This window comes from Cetorhinus maximus, chromosome 9 (assembly GCF_964194155.1).
Source record: "Cetorhinus maximus chromosome 9, sCetMax3.hap1.1, whole genome shotgun sequence".
In the NCBI taxonomy this organism is placed as follows: Eukaryota; Metazoa; Chordata; class Chondrichthyes; order Lamniformes; family Cetorhinidae; genus Cetorhinus; species Cetorhinus maximus.
In genome coordinates, this window is record NC_135887.1 from 107,344,169 (window position 1) to 107,363,336 (window position 19,168).

Genomic DNA, 19,168 nt, shown 5'->3' on the forward strand with positions numbered 1-19,168 from the left:
CTACCAGCTTGAAACAAGCACCCCAAAAGTCAGTTTACTGATTTAGGGACAGGAAATCGGACAGTATGGTTGCTTACTAAATACCTGCAGGTGCAGCAGCTTAAAAAAGGTAGGTGTATTTTGCATCAGGAATAGGAGCAACACCACAAAAGGAGCAGGTAACATGACGGCAGAATCTATAGCACATACCACAGAGCAGGTGCAAAACCCACAAGCAACTGCCAGAAAAATGTCTCCAAAAGCCTCATCCAGTGTTACCTGACACCAGCTAAGGGTCTCTTTAACTATCGTTCCAAATGGCTACCTCCCGACTTTCATTATCTCCGGTTGGTGGGCAGGAACAAGAACTGGTGATAATCAAGTAGGCAATGACAAAACTAGCATTGGGAACCTAACAATGTTAGTGGTCCCTATCCAAATTTAGATATGCGGTGCTGCGTCTTCCTCATGGGAGATCCAGCTAGGGGGATACAGCTCTGTCCTAAAGTCAGAAGAGCAGCATTAAATATGCATAACTAACTACCATTTGATTTTTGGTTCCACTACCACCCCATTTTTGAGTGCAACAAAATGTTCTTTTACCTGGTTAGCAACTTAATTAAATATAGTTTGCACTTTCAGTTAATATTGAGCAGCACAATTTCAAAGCAAATGCCATTTTCATAACATCATCTCACTATTCCAATTTTCTTTCAGAAAAAGCTCTGCAATGTAAACTGTGCAAAGGAGTTTTAAGGACTAAGAAATATAGATAACTATGATAGCTGCTGTTTCCTTATTATGAATGAACAATACTTAATGATAGGGAGAGAACAAGTTTTCAACAAGGAAAAAGAATACACCATTAATTACCAAACATTACATTTACTTTATTGGAATATTTCTTCAGGTCACAGACGCTGAAGTGATAATGGTCTGTGCTGGGATCTCTTTAGGAACCAGTAATGTGTTTTTTTTAATTCCAAAAACGCAGATATTTACTAAAAGAACAAAGCCACAATGTTTACATCAAAAGAATGTTAATAAATAAAAAAGAATACTAATAACTTCACTATCTTAAACACAGTTATGTTAAAGATGTTAACAGTACATTGAACAGAGTTGCTTGTAGTGAAAATAGGGTTTCTTATCTCAGCTTTCCTTTGAAACCCATTTGGCTTACACCCCAAAACTCAAGTCACATACTTAACAGAAATTGAAAGATTAAATACTTGGTCTGAATAGCATTTCAATGTTTCATACAAGGGCTGAGTTTTTGTGGGCCTTCCACTTACTTCTGGAAAGGTTTTCCCTTCAAATTTCCTCCAACTGTCCCACGGTTGTAGACAACCAGTTCAACACAGGCATCACTAATGTCTCAAGCATTGCTATCTCGGATCAGAACTCTCCTGGCTCAAGTATTTTTTTTTAACACTGGGGTCTTGTATCTAAAACTGTCCTCTCTTTTTTCTCAGCTTGGCTATCCCCAAAAATCAAACTCACTGTTAGGAGGCCTTCAGTAAGCAAGAGATTTAACTCATTTAGCCAGCACACAGAATTTCAACTGAACTCTGCTTGAAAGAAATGATTTCCTGCAACAAGCTTGTTCTAAACTAAAAACCCTGCTCGAGGCCAGAACCACATCCACAATCTACTCACCCCTTTAATTAACTTCTTGTTGACCCTTTTTCTAATCATTATTTTCCAGGCATCTTTGTCGTATGATCAGTTACTTGCTGCCAGGTGTTGTATAAGAAATCTTTCAAAGAAAACTAGCTCTTAAAGGGACCATCACCCCAACATAAAACAGTTTTTTTCCCCAAAAGCCATCACAACAGCAAATAAATTCACGCTTTGAATGTTATTGTATTAAATTACCAATACACTGACCAATAACGCTACATTTATGGAGTGCAACCATTTCCTTTTTGCTATACGGTTTAGAAAACATAGTCCAAACATTTGAAAATGGTGACAGGCTCCAGACTGGGAAGCAGCACATTCTAAATAAAACTTAAATTGACGGTCAAAAATCTGATTTTTTTGAAAATCAATAATGGTGAAAAATGAAAACATCCAGGAGGTAGGTGGAAAAAAAGCTGGAAATGTCCTTCACGGAGTCAAAGTTAAAATGCTGCAGTTATCTTAGCAGGTTTGATCCAGTTCCTAGCTTCTGCCATAATGCACATGAATACATTTGCGAATGACCAGTCTATAAACTGCATTCAAAAAGAAAGTGGTTATGCTATTAATTTAACAGCAAACAAGGAGAGGCTGCTAAACATTGAGAGATGATGGTGTTGAATGGCTGTTTCTGTTCCTATCCCTATTCTCCTAGGATTTTTGACAGAATTATAATTCCTCCATTTATCTACCATCTGTCCCAAGATTTAAGATGTGAAGAACTTACATCATCAAAAAGGATAATGTTACTGCAGACTGCTTTGCAGATATTGGCAAACAGTTTTAATTACTTTACCACTGACTCAGTGGGTAAATTCACAACCTAATGTGGTCTTCAACTTCCAAATCCATGACCTCCATCACCTTGAAGGACAAGGGTAGCAGATGCATAGGAACACCACCACCTGCAAGTTCCCCTACAAGCCACACACCACCTTGACTTGGAACTACATCACTGTTAGTTCACTATAGTTGGGTCAAAATCCTGAGAACTCCCACCCTAACAACACTGTGGGTGCACCTATACCACATCAACCGTAGCATTTGAAGAAGGTGGCTCACCACCATCTCAAGAGCAATAAAAATGCTGGCCTACCCAGTGAAGCCCACATCCTGTGAAAGAATTTTTTAAAATTAATAAAGAAAAAGATCAAATGTTCAATTTCCATTTTGTGCTAAGTTTGCTGATCTCATCATGGATACTAATAGTTGGCTACAATAGGCCCAAAAACAAAGCAAAAAACAATGTCCCCTTTTCTGTACCTGACCACTATCCAGTAACTGCTGCTATGGATAAACAGGCAAGAGCAGGACCTGGATCCGTTGTGAAGTTCTGTCAACTAGGTTTCTCAGCACAAGTGAAATTTAGCTCTGCAAGTCTCAACTTCAGTAGGAGAGAATATTGGAAATGGAAAAACATTGCTACACTTTCGGATCACTGATGACATGAAACAGACTGTTTATATAAAGTTAATCTGTATTTTACCATTGACTGCACATTACCCCTCCTGTCAATGTAACCCAATAATCCATAAAGCAGCCAGAATACTGATGCAAACACTAAATCAGCAGCAAAACTTCAATGTCTGCAAAACTTAGCTAGCTGACATCATACCAACATTTTATGCCATCTGTGATCAATAGGACACAAACAGGCCCAGATGCATCAATTCACTTGAATCTTCTATATTGAATATGATCTTTGTAAAAATGGTGTCACTTATCATTTCCAATTGTCACAATTCTGTCAAGATTTTACCCGTTATAAACTATACCCACGTTTGCCCATGTAACATTTTCACACTATAATTACGCAAGCTGACCACTTGGCTTTGTGCCAAGTCAATAAATATTTTCAGAAACTTGGGTCTAAATTCAGCATCATTGTAATGACAACAAACTTTACAGTGGGAAGGACATAGCCCTCCATGAACGCACACCTGAACCAGTGAGGAATTCAGGAGGCCCTAATTTTAGGTAGCTATTGCAGCTGCCTGAAATGGTTGTCAACTTCATTTCAACACTGAAATGAGGTTCCTGCATCCATCTCTGGAGCCTTTCCTGAAGTTGCTGAAACATATTCACAACTTTTATTGACAAATATTTCAATTCCCTTTTCTCACTCTAATCATTGGTAACTGTGAAAGCAGTCTGAAAGCAGGTAAGCTTTTATTTGAAAATTCACTTTAATGTAGTGCCGGGGGCTACCACATTAGTATTGCTGCACAGTTACTTCCCACCCTGAATCTACCTTCCCACCTTGGCTGGCCTCGAGCTGGCCGAACTTGCAACGGCAGTTAGCGTACCTGACTCATGACTTACGCTTGTTCTCCCCTTCCCTTTTCCTAGTATTCACGTTTTAAATTCCAATGAAGGATCCGCACCTAAAATATTAACCAGTTCCAACTCTTTATAGGTGCCAAGGGACAAACAGTACACTGTAACCTCTCCAGTATGGAAATCTATTGTTCAGAAAGACCGGTTGTCTGGAAACTTTGAGCATACTGAAGCATTAGTGGCATCGTTTTTGTACAGTAATTTAGGTGCAGAAACATGAAAGGCACATGGATGGGTAAAACAATTTTCATTACTGCTTAATGTTTTAGCACTGCTTTATGTTTCAGGTAAGTTATATTTGTATTTTTATGAGTGTTAGGAATGAGTTTTAGTTTTGTTTAAGTTTGATTTGTATTTCTGTATCGTGTTGAGAAAGGTCAAATTGAGTTTTAGTTTCACTTTAAAAGATGCCTGCATTTCTAATCAGGTTTATACGACTGTTGCAACAAAGGTAAACAAACAAGAGTAGAAGAATTGGGCTGTTGCCTAGCAACAGGGGTGACTCCCACAGAAAAGCTAGAAACAGCAGTTTGATTTTGGAAGCTGTTTTGAGTTCAGTTGGTTTTGAAAGTAGCTGCCAGGAGAGATTGCTGCAAAGGAGTCAGATAGCCAATCACAAGCTAAAGAAAACCCCCAAAAATACAGGGCAGTGGAACAGGGGAAAGTCTCAAGACGACCTTCCAGTCAAAGGAAGGACAAGAACCTGGGATAAGGTCCTGTTAATGAAGTTAAGAGTGAGGGGCAAAGAGAAAGGCTCCAAGCTTCTTTGCTTTAAATCTGCTTTCTGCATCTTTTGTCTCTTTAAATCTCAACAGCTTGCAAGAGGCAAGAAGGTCCAAAGAGACAACTGAAGGTCTGTAACTCTTTGCTATGGGCACGTGAAGCAGTGGTACTGTTGACGGCTGAGTCGATGAGGGAGAATGCATGGAAGACAGTTTGAGTGCATGTGGTGACCCAGGGGAGAGGAACATCGGAAGGAAAGTTCAAAACCCTGGAGGTGAACCCTTACCCAGAAGGCATCTGAGGGAAAGTGAGAGTTTGGGAGAAGGTTCTAAAGTGAGTTCTTAAAGCATGGCAATTGAAAACCCTCCTGTGAAAGACAGAGTTTAGTGAGACTGGTTGTCTCACAGTGTGACAAGCGTCTGGGGGTAGCTGATGAGAGATCCATAGCATCCGGTTAAGGTGGCATCTGTCACTTGGTTTCAGAGTGTGGTGTGTCTGACCACAGGTCACCTATTGTTACATGGACTATGTACTTACTGTGGACATTAGAGTATAAGATAGCTTTTGTAACTTGTGTTATTCTTACAAATCTGTGTATGTCTTTAAAGATATAGTTGTGGGTGAAGGAGTGTTGTAATAGAGTTAATCTTTTCTTGTTTAATAAATGTTTTATTCTTTTGTTAAAAGTTCATCAGCTGACTCCTGTGACTCTGTTAAGTAGCTACTCTCCACATATCTAAACAAACATGTAAAAGTTCAGATCTATCAAGCTGGGTTCCACTCTGCGATCAGGCTTGTCCAGGGGTAACATTAGCTGGGATCATAACAAAAGGATATATTTCCATTGGAGGCAGTACTAAGGTCCTTGGGATAAGGGGTTGTCCTATGAGAGGCTGAGTAAATTGGGCCTGTGTTCTCTGGGGTTAAGAATGAGGGGCATTGAAACATACAAGGTTCCGAAGGGGCTTGAGAGGGTAGATGCTGAGAGATTGTTTCTGCTGGTCGGGGAGTCTAAAACACGGGGGCATTGTCTCAAGATATGGGACTGAGATGAGGAGAAATTACTTCACTCAAAGGGTTGTGAATCTTTTGAATTCTCTACCCCAGAGGGTTGTGGATGCTCCATTGTTGAATATACCCAAGGCTGGGAAGGACAGAATTTTGGTCTCTCAGGGATTGGTGGGCCGACAGGAAAGTGGAATTGAAACCCAAGCTCAGCCATGATCATATTGAATGGTGCAACAGGCTCAACGGACCACATGGTCTACTCCTGCTCCTATTTTTTTTTGTGTTCTGTTGTCTAGGCACTGAACCCTGGATAGAAAAGCACATTTTCATTCTCAGCCATTTATTAATGCTTTCTAGCAGCTGTCAACCAAACTTTCGGAATGTCCACAACTACATTATGGACATGAATAAATAGAAAATACTGTGGATGCTGGAAATCTGACATAAAAACAGGAAGTGCTGGAAATACTCAGCAGGTCTGACAGCATCTGTGGAGGGAGGAACAAGAGTTAACGTTTTGAGTTGAATATGACTCTTCTTCAGGACTGACAAGTCAAACAACCTGGGACCCCCTTAAACCATCAGAATTCAGAGGTCAAATGACCCAATTCATTCCCCCATCTTCCCCTAAATTAAAGCACAGTCCCAAAACATAATCTTATAAAATCGCACATTTGTGACAATCTTATATACAAGCTTGTTTCCCATCGAGGATCTTGTTTGTAAAAGCTTCTTATGGATTAGCATGTGGAAACCCACATTGATGAACTGAACAATGCTGCCTGTACACTTGGCTTGCCTGCAATGAGATAAATGGCAATAGGCATTGCAAACTGCAGCACTTAGATGATTTTAATAGCTTTTGATTTGGTGGGTTATCTTAGCTATGAAATAGACAATTTGGGAGATGATCAATATGAAAGCATTCCTTCTTAACCCCAACAATAAATGCTGTTGATTAGAGCACATTTAGGAAAGCATTATCAAAGTGGTCAAATTCAAAATGTTATTATTTTCTTAAATTTTATTTTCCTTTTCTTCTCCCACACCCCCTGCTCACATAAAAACACAAAGACCCAGCTGTGCATGAATTTAAATTTTCATGCTGGTGTCCCCCAAACACAAAAAATCCATGACAGAATCCATGAAGTCCACAAAGTCAGATTTCTATCAGTCTACCACACTTCTGTATTCTTCTGCTTCAGTTTGCTATTAGTACGTTAGTGCTATTGCCGCATACATACTCACACATACACTGTTTTTATTGGTTGGTTGATAATGTCTTTCAGAAGACAGACTGGGGCTTATTGGTATTGTATAAATACTTGAAGTGGATCCCTTAAAGAGGGAGGAAAAAAGTCCAAAGATTTTTAGCGAGTTATCGGATTACAGCGCTAACGACACTCAAGAAGCTTGACACCATCCAGGACAAAGCAACCCCCTTGATTGGCACTCCTTCCACAAACATTCACTCCCTCCACCACTGACACACAGTGATAGCATTGTGTACCATCTATAAAATACACTGCAGAAACTCACCAAGGCTCCTTAGACAGCACCTTCCAAACCCACGGCCACTACCATCTAGGAGGACAATGGCAGCAGACAGATGGGAACACCACTACCTTGGAAGTTCCCCAAGTCACTCACCATCCTGATTTGGAAATATATCGCCGTTCCTTCACTGTTGCTGGGTCAAAATCCTGGAGCTCCCTTCCTCACGGCACTATGGGTGTACCTATACCACATGGACTGCAGTGGTTCAAGAAGGCAGCATACCACCACCTTCTCGAGGGCAATTAGGGATGGACAATAAATATTGGCCTAGCCAGCAATGTCCACATCCCACGAAAGAAAATTTTAAAAGTCACAGTTGAATCAATCATCACTTGACAGCGACATATGCACAGTCCCAATAGACATTTTTGGACAGATACTGTAATACAGTTAATTAACAAATCTTAGTACCAAAATGACTACGAGTGCTGAAAATTGCAGTAGGGTTGACTTAAATTTAGCTGTAAGTACACTATTATTAAAAAATGGAAAGAACAGCTCTTAACCTCACCTTTGAACCTGGAGCAGTGTCCACCGTGGATGCAGTTACTGCTGTGGAGGTCTCGCTGATCATACTTTGAGGCCTTTGGTCTGTCTGATGCTTGGACATTTGGATATCAGGCCTAAATCATAGGGAAGGGTACAGTCAATTACGGGAGTATTTCCAAATTTTACACATGGTTGAAAAAAATACAATTACAAGCCTGTACTGCTGAAATAAACAGAAGCAAACAGCACTGAGCAGACTCAAGTTGTGCAGGAATGTGTGCAGATATTTTGGCCCCTATTTACATTATCAAACCTACTGCGTTGGAAAGAAATATTTAATGCATGTGAAGCTGATGGCACAAGCCAAGCAACAAAGTGGATCCTTCAGTAAAAAAACACAGGGCATTTAATTTGCATTAAAGAATTGCACGAGCAGCTCAGGCAATTCAGCAATGTCAGCATTAGCCATCAGCTTTCATTATATACCTCAACTTTCCTCCAATTTTCCCCTAAGCTCCAAGTATGTTTTCAGTTGCGCACTTCACCCCACTCTGTGCCCCCTCCAATGTGTTGAAACCAAAGTTCCATTTCCTAGTCCACTTTATTCCAAGGCTACAAACATTTGTGACTCCTTCTCTCACTTGGACTTATTTTAAATGCCAGTCTGGATTCTACATGCTTGGAAAATTGAAGCCATTAAAGCTGGGATTGCTTCAAAGCCTACAGTTAGTCTTGAATTGACTGCCATGTACCAACAATTACACAAGGCGGCTTATGTTAGCAAATTGGCTTTGCAGCAATAAAAAAATCAGGCCAAAGAAGCATCTTGACGCAAAGTAGGCCTTCCGTTAATTTAATTACTGAAGACACAGAAGAGTTGGAAATCTTGGAATGCTTCCTTATGGTTTTCTGTTTATAATTCTATTCTCTGGCCTGTCTTCTGAGCAAACTTGGAAAGTGTTAAGTGAAGCCAGCACTTTCCGACACATGGTGAAAGTGTGAAAGGACTACTACCTGGAAATACAGGAACATGAAAAACATCAAGGATAAGAAGCCACAGTCAGTCATTCAATTTATCCCTTTCCTACCCAAACACATCTCTTAGGGTCCAGCTGCATTTTGAACATCCCAAATCTTTTCCCCCCAATGTTATCCAAACATTTAACAGTCTGAATATGCAAAATCATTCCAAGAGATCTTCCTAACCAATTTAAAATTATGTCTGTTCGTGCTCCTTTCAATGATTAATTTGAAGTAATATCTTGGATTACTTTATTCATATCAATTAATATTTTATACCAACACATCCTGGAAAGGTACTTTCCCTTCTGCTCTTGGATGGAGTGATGTGGAGAATAATATGAAATAAACCTGAGAAATAAAATAAAATTAATGACTAAAACAAAAGCAAAATACTGCAGATGCTGGAAATCTGAAATAAAAACAGAAAATGATGGAAAAACTCAGCAGGTCTGGCAGTGTCTGTGGAGAGAGAAAAAGAGTTAATGTTTCAGGTCTGTGACCTTTCATCAGAACTCAGATCATTAGCCTGAGCATTTTCTGATTTTATTTCAGATTTCCAGCATCCACAGAATTTGCTCTTGAACTAGCATTTTCATGTCAACCGTGGCTTACTTGCTAGCCCTTGACCTCTGGCTCAGAAGGTTGCGGGCTGAAGTCCCACCCAGTATTTGAGTACAACAATCTAGGCTAACACTTGAGTGCAGTACTGAGCGGGGGCTGCACTGTTAGAGGCAGGGTGACCAACTGGCTGGGAAAAAATTAAGGGAAACTCTGGCACGGGGATCAGAAGAGTGGGCAGCGGGCGCTGGTGAATCTGAGTGCACCAGGGGGTGAGGTGGGGTGCTGAGATCCTGGCAGCATCCAGGATCAGTACAAACGCACATATTGTCCTGCGCATAAATGCCAGAACTACATGAAAAACAGTATCCCGGAAAGCTTCAACCCAGGACACGGGACAATAGTGTGGATTACGGGACAAACCCATAAAATCCGGAATGGTTAGTCACCCTGGTTGGAGGTGTCTTATTTTGGATGAGATGTTGAACACACAGGCCCTGCATGTCCTCTCAGCTGGGCATAAAATATCCTATGACATTATTTGAAGAAGAACAGAAGAGCTATCCTCAGTGTCCTAGCCAGTATTTATCCAACGATCAATATCACAAGATGAGATTATCTGGTCATTGCCACACTCGCTGTGCACAAGTTGGCTGCCGTGTTTCCCACATTACAACAATAACTAGACTTTAAAAAGTGCTTCATTGCCTGTAAAATGCTTTGGGATGTCTGGTGGCCATCAACAGTACAATATAATTGCAATTCTTTCTTTCTTTCATTTATTTAGTAATGTATTCATACCACAGAAGCAATGTCCCAAATTGCTTCTTAGTAGCATGATCAGACAAAAATGGAGATTAAAACCCACAGAATCTAATTATCAGCTCAGGCAAACCTACCAGTAGCAAATGTAATCAATGTTTGATCTGAACAGATCTGAAATGGCACCGCAAAATTACAGCGCAAAGAGAAAGCTTAAGTGAATGCCATACACTGTTCCTGCATAGTCAACCCCATTCATTCCTTCATGTGTGCCCTGCCCAAAGGCATGTCCTTGGCTAATTATCTACTGATGCTTCATCCGGAGTTGTTTTCTTGGTGGTTTTGCACCCTCAGGGGTAGGTCCTATGTCTACCTCAGCTGGAACAGGAATTGAACCCACGCTCTTGATGTTATTTTTTTCTTTATGCTTTCATGGGATGATACATTTGTTGCATATCCCCAATTGTCCTTGAACTGACTAGCTTGCTAGGTTAGTTCAGAGGGTAGTTAAGACTCAACCACATTGCTGTAGGTCTGGAGTCACATGTAGACCAGACCATGTAAGGACAGCAGATTTCCTTCTCTAAAAGACATTAGTGCCCCAGATGCGTTTTTATAACAATCGATGATAGGTTCATGGTCACCATTATTGAGACTAGCTCTCAATTCCAGATTTATTTGAATTTAAATTCCACCAGTTGCCTTGGTGTGACTTGAATCCATGACCCCAAAGCATTAGCCTGTGCCTCTGAATTACTCGTCCAGTGACATTACCACTACACTATCATCTCATCCACACACTTGCCAGATAGCCAACTGAGCTAACCAGTCCCCATAGTCAACCCCATTACCAAATGTAAATCAACCAGCCTGTGTGGAGTCAGTTATCATGCAAACATATTTTTTTCCTGGGCCTCCATACATTGTACAAGTACTTTAAGATCCCCTAAATATCCTGCAAATGCGCCAAATTAGATCGGTATGTCAGCATGCTTACATTAAAATAGTGTGTGTCATGGTACCAGCACACCGGAGCAGCTCAGAATCAGATTAGTTCTGCACATTAAGTTTAAAACAAGTACCATGTGCAATTCTTAGTTTTCACTGCTTCTATGCACAGAGAAAGTTTCAGCGTAGACTTGTGTCGACATTCCTTTAAGACTGTGCAATGTGAAATAGTTATATTAACAGAGTTCCATTGTTACTCAAAAACTTGAATTAATGAAGCAAAATAGGTTTTTGTTTGGATATGCCTTTACTGTAAAAGGAAGAACTGGTAGTTTGCTATGCTGCATAAATGATGGAGGGCAGCACATGTAGGTTATTTCCTCTTAAGACCCAAGCTTAGACACAATATCAAAGTGAAAATACCTGATATAATGCCATTATGGCAGAGGAACACAAGAGTATACAGGATTAGAAATGATCAATACAACCCAAAACTTAAGCCAGCACCAAATTCTTAAAAGCTTTCCATAACTTCACAACTTTGTTGCTAAAATATATTTTTCCCATTTTTCTCTCGGCAGTGGTCAATTATGCTGGGATACAATTCCAAGCCATCAACTTTTGGCCCTTACCATAGCCGACTGATTATTCTGCTTCTGCTCACTTAACACCGAGTAGTGGTAGTTTAGTTATCTGTGAGCAGTATCATAGCTGGAATCATCTCCTCGCTTAGAGGCATGTGAAAATTAGAGGATCCCTATGCTTCAAGTATATCAGCAAAGACAAGAATTGAATAATGGACCTTTTTACATGGCACTGTGGTTGTGGCCCAATACAATTCCACAACGCTTTGTATCTTTACTCACTAATTCATTAGAAAAACATTATAATTTTCTGCATTTAAACTGTCTTCTGCATACTATTTTCCTCTAATCTGGGAGGCGCGGCTGTAAATGTCTCTGCAGCTTTCAGCAGTATTGTATTGCATTTTGTATTGAGATACTTGTACAAGGCCAAATAGGCATCCAGTGTCACCTCTTACACTCTCATTCCTCATGTCAAAATGACTTACGAGATTAATTCACCTCAGTACTTGGCATCTACTAGCAAAAGCCAATAGAATATTCAATATACAAATCAAAACAGAAGATTACATGTGTGAGAATGTTGTGATTAAACATGTACAATATCCTGGTCAGACTACATATTGACTGTTGCATATAGTTCTGCTGGCCAAGTCATGGGGGTGGCATTCAGGTCCTAGGGGCAATGCAGATAATTGAGCAAGGCTAATTGCTACGGCTGGGTTTTCAATCACCCATGTGAGTGCGCATTATAAATAATGTTCTCGATGGCATCCCTCGATCCCAAAACCTCCGGAATGCAACATGATTTTCAAAAGGAGGGCAGAAGGTGGTGAGAGCTGGTGCTCTGCACATTTCTTATTAATTGGCTGTTGAGCTTGTTGTAGAGCCCCCTGCCCACCACTCAGAACGAAACTGTATAAGCCAGGCAAGAAGCAAGTACCCTGCAGCTATGACAAAACGGCCTTAGCATTGGAGATGAACTCCATTTATATTGTGCTGCTTATGCCTGATTGATTTTGAGCTAGTTATGAGCAGCAGTGTTACATTTTCAATCGGGAGGCACGGGGAAAACAGACGGTCTGAAACACTGCAGGGTGCAGCCATCATGAGCACAGGAGGGTGCCATGAGGGCTAAATGGATGCAATGGTCAACACGTTGAAAAAATTAAGATTTATATTCACCTGCTCAACCATGGGCCTAAAGTTGCCATCATTGAAGTTGAGAAACTTTACAGTTTTGAACAGTGAGTGGTTGAATTCTTGAGAGGCACACGAGGCTACTGGCATCACTTGGGCATCAGAGGTTGGCAGAAGCTCTGGTGAATGAACGAGTGCCAACTGAGGGAGCTGAGATAGAAGCAGGCTACTCTGACACTGTATAGAGTAGCGAGGTGGAGCTTCAGAAGATGCATCCTCCTGGTCAGGAGATGGCCAGAGGAGCACAGCGAAGGGCTGCAACGGGAAGGCGGCATTACCAAGACATTGGGTGGTGTCACTCAAGAGTCAGCTATCTGCAAATAACTGAATGTCAGTACTGTAGAAGGTTGTGTTTCTCCAGGTAGATCATCTCAGACATTTGCCCTCTGGTCCACAATTACTCGAGCCTCATGGTCCTCAAAGCAGTCCCTACCTGCAGCCATCGAGGTCCCAACGCCTTGAATTTTAATGCATCCTGGGTCTTTCCAGGGATCAAAGTGGGGGTTCTGCTGGCATCACGAAATTGGCAGCTCATGATGTCATCAAATAGGTCATGGATACCCTTTTCCAGAGGGCAGGAGCATACATTCATTTTGAGACAGATGGGCCATCACAGAGGGCATTGGGGTTTGCCACCTTCAAGAGATTCCCTCATGTCCAGTGGGGGGCAATCGATTGCACCCACGTGGTCATCAAGGCACTGACAGCCCAACCAGCTAGATTCCCGAGTGGAAAAGGCTTCCACTCAATGAATGTCCAGCTGGTCTGTGACCACAGGGAGCACGTGCACTCAGTTCCTGTCAAGCAGCTGTCAAGATGCCTTCATCCATTGGGAGTACCAGGTGCCATATCTCTTCAGGCCAGCATCCAGACTATATGGGTAGCTGCTGGGGGAATAAGTGTCATCCTCTGAAGAGGTGGCCCCTGACCCCTGTTCTGGATCCAGCAAGGGATGCAGAAAGGCAATACCCAAAGCCACAAACTAACACAAACCTGCACTGAACAGATCATTGGCATCTTGGAAATCAGCTTCCATTGCACCTTGGCTGCTTGGTTGGCTCCCTCCTGTACCAACCCAGTCAGGATCTCCTGTATTTTGGTCATCCGCTGTACACGGCACAACATGACAATACAAAGGTGCCTGGAGCTGGATTAAGAGGACAACCTGGAGTGCCACTCTTGTTCGGGGGAGGATAAGGAGGAGGAAGAAGAGGTGGCAGAAGGGGGAGCCAAGGAGTCTGATGCCCAAGCATTGAAGTAAGACTGCCAATACCATCTCAGGCCTCTCTGTAACTGGCACGCTGGCATGACTGCAAGGGCTGGGTTTCTTCAGCAACATTTCATCTGAGCGACTCTCAGCCCTCATGACAGATAGCACTGTCACACTTCCATCAGAAAGAGAAATTATCCAATAACATGTCTGAATAATCCCATTGCCATGTCAATCAATTGAAAACGGGGTTTCCACTGCCAGCATTATCCCACAACACTGACCATGGCACCACAGTGAACACAGCTTCTCCCCCCATCACCCAGCCAATGTCCCTTTGACATCAAGCAATAACAACACACAAATCTAATCGTAGGCATAAGCAATTATTATTAAACAAAAAGTTAATGACCATTGAAACAGAGAAAACATCACCAGGTTACCTTTTAAGTGCATCTAACAGCGTGGCAACATGTCTTCCAGTCCACTTCTACAGGGTGCTCTCCCCGTGACTGAGGATGAAGTGGAGGTAGCATCCTCCCTCGTCTTTACTGGTAGCTGAGATGCTCATGGCTTGCATCCTCATTGTGAAGGTGCTGCGCCTTTAGGGCTAGTTTCTATCACAGCATCTTGCAGCATTCATGGGTTCTCAGTCAGAGGGGCTGAGGAGGCAAGGGATGATGCTGGTGCCCTTGAGGGATGCCTCCATCATCAGCCTCTTCAACTGCCTCAGCCCTCTCATAGCGCTCTTGCACGCTAGACAAAGCCACCAGCTGAAACACAACTGGCATCCGCTCCATGTATCCCTGTATCAACAGCAACACTGAGCAATCAATGTTACAGAGCGTTTCAGTCTCCGTGTTCATCAACATGCTGCTCCTCTGTCCACTGAATAGTGCTGCATATGGCTGTCTGAGGTTGTCAATGGAAGAGTTTATGTACTCAAAACCTTGAGTCATAACAGAGCATGTGCAGTGCATGGAATCCTCCATCGTCTGCCCCAGCTCTATAATGACTGAGGGATCTCCGATATTTGGGAACCCATCTGCCTCTGATACTCCAGAAACACCACCTGGTTTGTAACACCCGAGGCCCAGTATCTCCTTCCAGTGAAGCATGACTCTGTCTGTCATTCGTCCTCCAGAGGGACTGCCCACAGCTGGCTCTGCCGCACTCTCCTCCTGCTCACGTGAAGTACGGTTCATCCAGTGCTCCCTGTTCTAAGCTACACTGAAGCCCAACCAAGCAAACGTTTCTGCACTTGTGGAAGGTACAGAAGAATGATATGACGGCACTAGCTCTGGAACCTCTCTCCCAATGAGGAAGCCGGCAGTGACTGGGCTGGGACGTTCTGCTTCCCCTTCATGACTGGACCGGTGGGAAGCACAAGGTTATGGTCATGAGAACTCAGATTACTCAAAAGGTGCCTTAGCGTAACCAACCCCATAGCTGACATAGTTATATAACCACAGCACGGATTGGGCAGGAGTATCCTCGATGCCCTTCAGCTGAAGAACGGAGCTGTTAAATGATCCTGCTCTTCCCAATTTTCCATCTTGCCATAGCCCAAAAGCTCCACTCAATGGCACCCTCACGATCTCCAGTGCTGCATCTTCTGTCGGGGTCAGTCTGTGGCGATTCACCACCATTCCCGCAGGACATTTCCCTCCAATTGTGCACTCCTACAGGAGGAGAAGACAGACTTAGGAGTTTCCCTCCCTCACCTATTCCAGCATGACATTCACATGAGCTGTTGCACTCCTCAATGAAGCCCCCTGTACAATTGCATCACACATGTTAGGGTCACTGATGTCTGAGTGATGTAACTGGCCATTTCATCTGACAAAGTTAAGGAGAACTATGGACTTTTAGTCTGCTCAGCTCGTGTGATGCCGATGTCTAAAGAGTTCGAGACATGTCACGAGTGTCGCTTGCCACTTACCTTTCTACTCATCAGATCATTGAAATCGCTATCTGCACTAGATCCACACCCTCCTGGTGACTCCCTGGTTGCGGACCTTTGTCGCCACCTCCACCCATGTCTCTTCATCTCTGTAGGTCCGTTTCCTCTTACAAATGCAGGAAACAGAACCTCCTCTCCTGTTGGACACTGCGTTCATTACAATATAAAGGGAGGCATCGGAAAATCGTTGTGCCACCTGCGAATGCCTGTGTATGTTAGCATTGGCCCTCTGAGGTCCCTGCTGCTTCATTGCTTTAGTGTACACAGCAAGCCCAGCCATGCCAGACAAGCCTGCTACTGGGCCCCGCCTCCAGGCCAATGCAGGCAATTCAGGCACAATGCAAGGTCAGGCCCTGGATATGATCCAGGCATCAGTTTCCGGACCCCAGACTGAAAATCCAGCCACTAGTATCAAAGCTCTTTGCTGTGGGAAAAGGCTGGAGTAATTTGGAAATTTCAGCCTAATTTGGGGTGTCTGAGAGATGATGTAGAGCATAGAATAAGGTTTGAGATGATGTAGAGCATAGAATAAGGTTAAGGGAATGTAAAAAGTAAATCCAGAATATTAGTTTTTCAAGTTAAATTCTTAGAGTTGTTGAAAAGGACATTGACTCAAACACAAAATTTAGAACAATATAAGGAAATTCAGAGATAAAATTCCTTCCTGCATCATTTTAAAGCAAGGTCTAGCCAATTTAAAATAAGAACATAAAATTCACACTTTTGTACACAAAGGAATTTTACTTGAATCTTATAACCAATCAGCTATCAGAGAAAATTAAGCTTCTGGGAGTTTATTATTAGAGAAATAAATAAATGTGCTTACTTCTTACTTAGTCATTCTCACTGGCTTGATATGCAAGTTTACCAAAAGCTATCGGTTGCTTTATGAAACGAACCTTCACAAATTACTACTCTCGGGGGAAAAAGAAAAGACGGCTCCAGGTGACCACAGAGAGGCCTTTAAAATTGCAGAAGATTTTAATGAAGCGCATACAGAGAAGATGTTTCTTCATGTGGGGAAGAGCATAACTAGAGGCCATCAATATCAAGAAATCTAATCGTGAATTCGGAATTACCCAAAGAATGGTAAGAATATGGAATTGTTACCACAGGGAGTGGTTGAAGCAACAGTATTGATGCATTTAAGGGGAAACTAGAAAAACATATAGGGAGAAGGGAATAGATGGTTACAATGGTAGATTTAGATGATAAAAGATGGGCGGGGACTCTAGCAGAGCATAAACACTGGCATGGACTGGTTAGGCTGAATGGCCTGTTTTCTGTGCCAACTACCCTATGTCATTCTATGTACTTGCCCACACATGGATAAGAGAGAGACTATTTCTATTGCAACAATAAGGATTCAATTTTAAGAGGATTCTCCACTGCTGTGGGAAATGGACTCAATTCTCACCTCATCGCACACTCTAGAAGTGAAGTGAGTAATTAGTGATTTCTGGTGTCAAGGAAAGGGAAACTTCTATATGCAATACTAAGAAAAGGAAGAGGATCATTGGTTGGAGGAGGCAAACTGACAGGAATTCAATGAGCAAGAATTGGGGCAAAGGAGGAGTTCAGCTTCTCTCCTTTCATCCAAGTCAGTTTCACATCCACTTGTCCCTCCTCCCTATTCTTTTCTGCCGTTAAAAAATAACTTCTCAAAGAAGTGACACACAGGTCAATAGCAATTCTTTCATCATACTGCATGTCTTTGTTAACATCGTTCATTATTCTTCCCCAACCCTCACTAGTTATGCTTAATTGTTGAGTTGGCTGACTGGAATTTAGCAGATAAGAACTAAACAAGAGTTGGCATAAAAACTCACTAGACAATCTAAAATGGCACGCTGAAAGCTTTGTTGGTGACAGTGTGGGACTAAGCTTTTCTTTACTGTTGAAGTTGTTACTCACAACAAGCACTGATTGTGATTAATCACAAACCAGAAATAGAAGCACTCAGAATCCCTACACCTTATAAAGTCAGAAGTATAAAGTACAATCACTTTCCTTGGCTTTTCTCCATGTTCGGCAGTTGGATTTCAGTTCAGGAAATAAGATCGTTGCAATGGGAATCGAGAGATTCTGTGTAAAGCCTTTCATAATACAAATGTGTCATTGAGGATATGACAGCAGACTCGTCTGTACTGTGGACTACTCCATTGACTATCATGAAATCAGTACTGCGCTGTAATAAAAGACAATTTACAATAAAACTGTCAAGTTTACTTACTTCACAATATTTTGGGTGATTTTATTCAAGTTAAGGGATGGTGATCTGATTGAAACATAGAAGGCTCTGAGGGGGCTTGACAGGGTAGATGTTGAGAAGATGTTTCCACTATTGGAGGAATCTTGAACTAGGAGACATAGTTACAGGATAAGGGGACAGTCATTTAAAACTGGGATGTGAAGGAATTTCTTCTCAGAGGGTCGTGAATGTCTGGAATTCTTTACCCTAGAGAGCTGTGGAGGCTAGATCACTGGAAGTATTTAAAGAGAAGGTAGATAGATTTTTGAAATATCAGAGAGTTGAGGGCTATGAGGAGCTGGCACGAAAGAGGAGTTGAGGCCTGGGGCAGATCAGCCATGATCTTATTGAATGGTGGGAGAGGCTTGAGAGGTCAAATGGCCTACTCCTCCTCCTATTTCTTATGTTATGTTCTTAACACTGGTAAAAGGAATGCTGCTCAATATCAAACACATTGTCCACATCAAGCATTCCTAGATCAGATTTATTATTGGGCAGAGGAGAGGGAGCTTTCCTCTGCAAATAACCTTCTCTTTAGCCTATCCTCAGAGTGTGCAAAGATGTGATATTTTCTATTTACTAAGCCAGGCATCTTTGTGACTTCTCCATGTAAGCTCATCAGTAGTGACAAAATTAGAAATATAGTTCTGCTCTCTGGGCCTGACAAACTGAGATATTAAAGAGGACAAAATTTTATCACATGTGTGGACTAGAGTTGAACACACGTCCAGGTAGTCAGCTAAAAGAATTGCAGCAACAACTATGAGCACAAACGTCCTATCCATTCAATTTTTTTAATGAAGGTACATCTGTACAAAATAGGAACATAAAGCAGAACACAAGTAAAGGCCATTCCGTTCACGCAGTCCAAACTTCACAGTGGCCGTGTTTAA

General features: G+C 42.0%; 1 protein-coding gene across 23 annotated transcripts in view; it reads right to left on the reverse strand.

The window, feature by feature from the left end:
* plekha7b (pleckstrin homology domain containing, family A member 7b) overlaps nt 1-19,168 on the reverse strand; it is a 500,085-nt gene that overhangs the window by 142,490 nt on the left and 338,427 nt on the right. For all 23 annotated transcript variants that reach the window (XM_078549252.1, XM_078549249.1, XM_078549250.1 and 20 more), the window contains one exon: nt 7,799-7,910. In XM_078549252.1, coding sequence (XP_078405378.1) covers nt 7,799-7,910 — 112 coding nt within the window. The remainder of the gene's footprint in view (nt 1-7,798; nt 7,911-19,168) is intronic.